The sequence below is a fragment of the Cygnus olor genome, chromosome 1 (assembly GCF_009769625.2).
Source record: "Cygnus olor isolate bCygOlo1 chromosome 1, bCygOlo1.pri.v2, whole genome shotgun sequence".
NCBI classification, from domain to species: domain Eukaryota; kingdom Metazoa; phylum Chordata; class Aves; order Anseriformes; family Anatidae; genus Cygnus; species Cygnus olor.
In genome coordinates this window covers 174,393,614-174,400,845 of record NC_049169.1, presented here as the reverse complement: position 1 = coordinate 174,400,845, position 7,232 = coordinate 174,393,614, and the positions used below count along the sequence as shown (strand labels likewise).

Below are 7,232 nucleotides of genomic sequence, written 5' to 3'. Positions count from 1 at the left end.
GAAAACCGCGGGCGGGGGTGAAAGGGGGTGGTGAAAGGGGGAGTGAAGGGAGGGACGCGGTGGGGGATGAAGGGTGGTTGTGGATGGGGGTGTGCATGGGGGGGGTGCCCCCTCATCCCGCCCGACCCCCGCGCACGCTGCGCGCCCGGCAACGCCGCGACCTCATCAATGGCACCCGCCGCCCGCCGTCCCGGCCCCGCCCCCCCTCCCATTTCACAGCCCTCCCATTTCACAGCCCTCCCATTGGCCGAGCGGCGCCGGGGCGGTCCGCCGACTCGGCCGGCGATTGGCTGCGCGTGAATCAGTATCAATGTTTAAGCCGCGGCGTGCGGCGCATAGAAGCAGTCGGCGAGCGGCGCTGGGAGAGCGCGGCGAGGCGCGGCGGCACCGCCAGTGCTGCAGTGAGGGAGGCGAGGCGGAGAAAGGAGGAAAAAAAAAAAAAAAAAAAAAAAAAAAAAAAAGAGAGAGAGCGGCTCCAACTGTTGAATTTTCGCTGAATCTCCACTTGCTCCGCGGGCGGCTGGTGAAATGGATCTGGCTTACCGGGGATCGGCGTGGCTTTTGCGTGCTGTCTGGCTGGGGCTGGAGACCGTCTGTTTGAGAGGGGCCACCCGTCAATGAGGCGGAGAAGAGATCGGGTGTTTCCTTGGGGTTTTGAGAGCCTCTCCACCACAGGTTGCAGAATTAACTGTGTACTTTGGGGTCCGGACTCAAATAAAGGAGAAAAAAAGCAGTGCAGGACTGAGACTCGGAACTAGATCTTTGAGCTATGCATTGGGAACTTATGGGTTGTTTTTTGTTTTTATTTTTTGCTCTTTTAATCTGAAAGATCTCTGATTATTTCACACATAACACTGAGGAAAGGTGGTTAAAAACACTCAGCAAAGCAGGAGACAGACGCGCCTCTGTGCCAGTGAGTGGATAACAGCCTTGTTTTCCTGATCCTCAGTCTCCAGGAGAAAGAGGTATAGTAAAAGTGTAGCTGGATCCGACACCCCCTTCTCTCATTCCTTTTTTTTCCCTCCAAAACATAAATCTGATTATTTTTTTTCTGTCTATAGAGTGAGTCAGAAGCGTTAGGAAGAAGCTGCAACTAATGTCTGTGAAGGGAGGAACATGAGGTGATAGTGAATGTGATTTGTTCCGCTGGATCTGACTCATCCAGCAGATTCAAACACCTGCATTTCTGGATCTGCCATTCACTTATTTCTGGTTGTAAAAAGAACTTGAAAATTTACCCTTCCCCAATATTTACTTATACAGCATATTACTGGGAAAGGTAAATCAGACAGGGTGAATGCATCTGGCATTGCCGCTGTTCTCCCCACTACACCAAGATGCCCGGAGAGACTGCTAAAGCTTGAAAGGGCTGCAAAAAATGCATCACACCAGCCACGGATCTGCATAGGCTTTAAGATAAGCGAATTAGTCGATTAAAAGATCTGCCACTTTATTCATCATCCAGATTGTTTTTTCTCTTCCTCTCCCCTCCCCTAAATGAAGAGGACTAGGCAACAGTGTCATTGGAAGGAGACGCTGAATAGAAAGAAAAGAGAGGCACTTGACAGCGCAGCCTTGTGAATACAGAGACTGTTTCCCTTTTAGCGAGAGACTAAGAGTGTGTGTGTGGTGGCTTTTCTTTCTCTCTCTCCCCCCACCCCCTTAGTCTTTTCCTTTCTCTCTCGCTCGCATTTTTTTTTTTTTTTAAGTCTATCCGTGCAGCCATGGGTTGCCTGTTGATTTCCTCTCGACTGGAGAGAAAAGCAAACTGGAATTAAACTGCATCTAGAAAAGTGCAGCTCCTCAGACAAGCATACGCAAACACGCATAGATACACAGAGAAAGGATGTGGTGGTGGCGGCGGCTACTGGCCTGTCTTAAAGAAACCCAAGTGTGCATCTGATTGAGCACAGCCTGTGATTTCTCTCAAAAGATATATGTTTACTGCTAAGGATGATGATCAGCTGGTGGGTTTCTTAATTTTTTCCATCCCAAACGGTTGAGTGGGAGGCTGGTAGTAGAGGGAGAGAAAGGAAACTACAAATCCGGACACTAGTTTGTTGTGTCTTTTGTTTTGTTTTGTTTTCCCCTCTACCCTCCAATTCTCATTTCCTTGCCTTCTGATTCGGGAAGGAAAGAGTGAGGGTGTACGAGACAGAGAGGGGGAAATACCGATGGCAGCGAGATGCAGCTCTCCGCCGCAAGCAATGCAAGATTAGATCTCTAAATGCAGCAAAACACTCCCTGAAAACCAACAACCCCGCGGTGCAATCAGACATTTCACTGCCTCTCACTGCACACGAAGAGAGCTTCAACAACAAGCTGAGACTTCTTTTCCCTTCTGTCTCTCTCTCATCCCTCCACTCCATCAATCGCATCGCAAGCGATGAGTAGCAAATAAGCTTTACTCCCTTTGGTTACAGACCTGTGGCCACCACCCCTTGCCCCATGTATATATAAATACACGTCTTAAAAAAAATCTTTTTGATCGTTTTTAGAAAAACAACCACCGTCGCCGATTTTTTATGATTGTTATTTTTATTATACTTTGTACATCTGCGGAGATTCAAGGATCTGGAACACTTCGCCTGCCCGGAGAAGATCTTTTTGCCAATTTTCTGATTTTTGAAATCCTCCCCCTGCCGAAGTTGGACAGCCGAAGTAACTGCGAGGGGACTGCAAGCACGGCAAGCGCTTGCTGAAAGGCTGCCGAGGCTGCTTCCCCCCTCCCCCGCGGCCCCCCCGCTCGCTCGCTTCCTCCCTCTGAGCTACATGGTCCATTTGCTGCCTCTCATCCCGTGTCTCTGCAGATGTTTTAGAGCAACAGGTTCAGGAACTTAAAATATAGGAGTGGGGAGAGAGGAGGAGAGGAAAAAAAAAAAAAAAAAAGAAAGGAACGGTGTTGGAGGAGGAAGAGCAATCCCCGCGCAGGAGGCACAGAAGACGGGGACAACCCTGGTCGCCGCTGCAGTTGCTGCCACCCCCACCCCTGCTCGGGGATGTACCTTTCCATTTGTTGCTTCTTCCTGTGCTGGGCTCCCGCCCTGTCGCTGAAGAACCTGAATTACTCGGTGCCGGAGGAGCAGGGAGCGGGCACGGTCATCGGGAACATCGGCCGCGATGCGCGGCTGGCGGCGGGCGGCGGGATGCTGCCCGCGGAGCGCGGCGGCCCCGGCGGTGGTCGCGGCGCCAAGTCCACCTTCAGGGTGCTGGAGAACTCAGCCCCGCACCTCCTCGACGTGGACGGAGAGAGCGGGCTGCTCTACACCAAGCAGCGCATTGACCGCGAGGCGCTGTGCCGGCGCAGTGCCAAGTGCCAGCTGTCCCTCGAGGTGTTCGCCAACGACCAGGAGATCTGCATGATCAAGGTGGAGATCCAGGACCTGAACGACAACGCACCGGCATTCCCATCCGACCAGGTGGACATGGACATTTCGGAAAATGCCGCGCCGGGCACCCGCTTCCCCCTTACCAGCGCCCACGACCCAGACGCCGGGGACAACGGGCTGCGCACCTACCTGCTCACCCGTGATGACTACGGCCTCTTCTCCCTTGATGTGAAGTCCCGTGGTGATGGCACAAAATTTCCGGAGCTGGTCATCCAGAAGCCATTAGACCGTGAGGAGCAGAGTCACCACACCCTGGTGTTGACAGCACTGGACGGCGGCGACCCACCGCGCTCAGGCACGGTGCAGATCAATGTGCGCCTCATTGACTCCAACGACAACAGCCCTGTCTTTGAGGCAGCCTCCTATGTGGTGGAACTGCCAGAGAACGCACCGCTGGGCACGGCTGTCATTGACCTCAATGCCACTGATGCCGATGAGGGCACCAACGGGGAGGTGCTCTACTCCTTCAGTGGCTACGCGCCTGAGCGTGTCCGCGACCTCTTTAGCATCGACCCGCAGAGTGGCCTCATCCGTGTCAAGGGCAACCTGGACTATGAGGAGAGTGGCCTTATAGAGATCGACGTTCAGGCTCGGGACCTGGGACCCAACCCTATCCCTGCTCACTGCAAAGTCACCGTCCGCCTCATTGACCGCAACGACAACGCGCCCACCATTGGCTTTGTGTCCGTTCGCCAGGGAGCACTGAGTGAGGCTGCCCCACCGGGCACCGTCATTGCCCTGGTGCGGGTCATCGACCGTGACTCTGGCAAGAATGGGCAGCTCCAGTGCCGGGTGCTGGGCGGTGGTGGTGGGCCTGGAGCTGTCCCTTTCACCCTGGAGGAGAACTATGACAACTTCTACACTGTGGTCACTGACCGTCCCCTGGACCGTGAGGCACAAGATGAATACAATGTGACCATCGTGGCACGGGATGGGGGCAGCCCCCCACTCAACTCCACCAAGTCGTTCTCTGTGCGGATCCTCGATGAGAATGACAACCCACCTCGCTTCAGCAAGAACCTCTATGTGTTGCAGGTGCCTGAGAACAATATCCCTGGGGAATACCTGGGCTCTGTATTGGCCCAGGACCCGGATCTGGGGCAAAATGGGACAGTTTCTTACTCCATTCTGCCTGGGCACGTAGGTGACGTCTCCATCTACACCTATGTCTCTGTCAACCCAACCAATGGTGCTATCTATGCCCTGAGAAGCTTCAACTATGAGCAGACAAAGCACTTTGAATTTCGCGTGCTGGCCAAGGACTCGGGTTCACCCCACCGTGAGAGCAATGCCACAGTACGTGTCACTGTGCTCGATGTCAATGATAATGCACCCCTCATTGTCCTGCCTGCCCTCATCAATGACACTGCTGAGCTGCAGGTGCCACGCAACGCTGGGGTGGGCTACCCGGTGGGCACTGTCCGTGCCCTGGACAGTGACTTTGGGGAGAGTGGGCGCCTCACATACGAGATTGTGGAAGGCAATGAGGAGCACCTCTTTGAGATGGACCCCACTAGTGGTGAGATACGCACCTTGCACCCCTACTGGGAGGAGCTCAGCCCTGTGGCTGAACTTGTGGTAAAAGTCAGTGACCATGGCAAGCCCAGCCTCTCTGCTGTGGCCAAGCTCATTGTCAGGGCCTTGGCGGGGCCCCTGCCCGAGGCTGGTGAGCCACAAGTGAATGGCGAGCAGCACCGGCGACCACACTGGGACTTGTCTCTGCCCCTGATCGTGACCCTGAGCACTGTCTCCATCATCTTGCTGGCTGCCATGATCACTATTGCTGTGAAGTGCAAGCGAGAGAACAAGGAGATCCGCACCTATAATTGTCGCATTGCTGAGTATAGCCACCCTCAGCTGGGAGGAGGGGGAGGCAGTGGTGGGGGAGGAGGAGGCAGTGGCAGTGGAGGGGGCAAGGGCAAGAAGAAGAAGATCAGCAAGAATGACATTATGCTGGTGCCCAGTGAGGGCGAGGACAGCCGGGGCCCCCTCAATGTCATGAACGTGGTGAGCAGCCCATCCCTGGCCACCTCACCTATGTACTTTGACTACCAGACCCGCCTGCCCCTCAGCTCTCCCAGGTCTGAGGTGATGTACCTGAAGCCCGCCTCCAACAACCTGACTGTACCCCAGGGACATGTGGGCTGCCATACCAGCTTCACAGGGCAAGGGACTAACGCCAGCGAGGCTCCCCCGAGCCGGATGTCCATAATTCAGGTAGGAGACTTTTAGAATACCCTGGACCTCACTTTAGACGCTGGTTTAACTTTCCATTTTGTCTGCAGTGAAATCTGCTGTAAGGCACCACTGAGGAGATCAACCCAAGTCATTAAGGAGAGGTGGACTTAATAAAAGTTGAAATAGATCACATTTGATGTGTCTGGTTCTGCTGTCACACTGGCATTTCCTGTGTGGCTCAAAAGTAAGTGCTTACTGAAACAAATGGAGCAGTGTAAAAGAGGTGCATGTAAGAGTGCAGGTAGGCGCTTAATCTTGGGGCACTTTGGGTTATTTTCCCAGAAGATCATTAGACAGAGGTGGGCGCTTCCACAGGTTTCACATTGCTTTGGTTTGGGGTGTAGAAGGGGGAGGACATTTCTGAAGCAGTCATATCATCTCTAGTAACATGACATGGGAGAAACTCTACACACTGAGGACATCTATTGCAACAGTGTATTATAGCCCTCCAATCCTGTATGTAAATATGAGCTATCTTTTCCAGATGTATGTTTTTATTTTTTTTAATTTCCTTCTTTAGAATATATATACATAAATATTTATTTTTGACACAGAACAGTATCATTGGGGCCCCATTGCCTCCTCCTCTCCCCATAAACAACCTCCAATTTTTGCTTAGTCAAGTAGAAAAATTGTACGTGGCAACTCCTTTCTACCCCCAAATGTTAACAAAACTCATATCCTGTCATAAAACAGCAAAACAACTAGTCAGATTTCCAGTAGCCTGAGTCAATATTGATTATTGCTTTATAGTGAAAGACTTATGTGCTCTGTCTTTTACCAAAGTTCATTTAGAAATTACAGCTGGGCTGCATTCTGCTGTCAGTTATATACACACTGTCCTCTACTGACTTTTGTGCCTCTGAGAAATGGCAGAATTTGGACCATTGATATAGGATGCTAATCAAGTGACTTAATTTCTAGCAGACAGTTTAAAATTCAAACTCAGAAGATATATTCCAGAACAGTGAACTCACAGAGTGAAGGTGAGGGCAGAATTTGGCTCCAGTTGATTTAATTTAAAATATTACTTCATGATTAATGCAGCTTAATGTTCAAATACTACAGGTATGTTCCAAAGTGATTTTTAACATTTGGATTGAAAGCAGGCTCTGGATAATGACTATTAAATATATTTGAAATGTCATATCTGTTTTGTCCTGTGGTTCTCCTAATATGCTGTTCTGAGTCATAGGGGAATGAGCTGAGTGTATCAGAAGTGACACACGCTCATTTTGTGTATGCAGCTAGTGGGAAAGAAGTTGCACTGTAGACACTTGATGTTTTGAAAGAAAATTCATTATACCTTTGAGTTATCCTACCCTGCAGTCTGTGGACATCAAATGGTCTAGTTGCCAGCTGCATCTAACATTTTAAACTAAATAGAGGTGGCCATCAGTAATTGTCAAGTAACCAAAATTCTGGTAACTGTGAATTGAATATTTTTAACAGAAAAAAATAATAATAATAAAAAATCTGTCTGTACAAGGTCACTGTGAACTAATCCTCAACCCGCTATTGAGTTGTGTCACAGAAACAATTTCATTTTATGCCTATCATGAAGTTGTGTTGCTATCAATTAGGTAAGCAGAACAATACTTAAAT

At 50.8% G+C, this 7,232-nt stretch overlaps 1 protein-coding gene across 5 annotated transcripts in view; it reads left to right on the top strand.

The window, feature by feature from the left end:
- The first annotated feature begins 330 nt into the window (after positions 1-330).
- Positions 331-7,232, top strand: part of PCDH17 (protocadherin 17) — an 88,246-nt gene continuing 81,344 nt past the window's right edge. For all 5 annotated transcript variants that reach the window (XM_040540848.1, XM_040540859.1, XM_040540838.1 and 2 more), the window contains exons 1-2: positions 331-965; positions 2,499-5,606. In XM_040540848.1, coding sequence (XP_040396782.1) covers positions 3,000-5,606 — 2,607 coding nt within the window. In that variant the 5' untranslated portion in view covers positions 331-965; positions 2,499-2,999. The remainder of the gene's footprint in view (positions 966-2,498; positions 5,607-7,232) is intronic.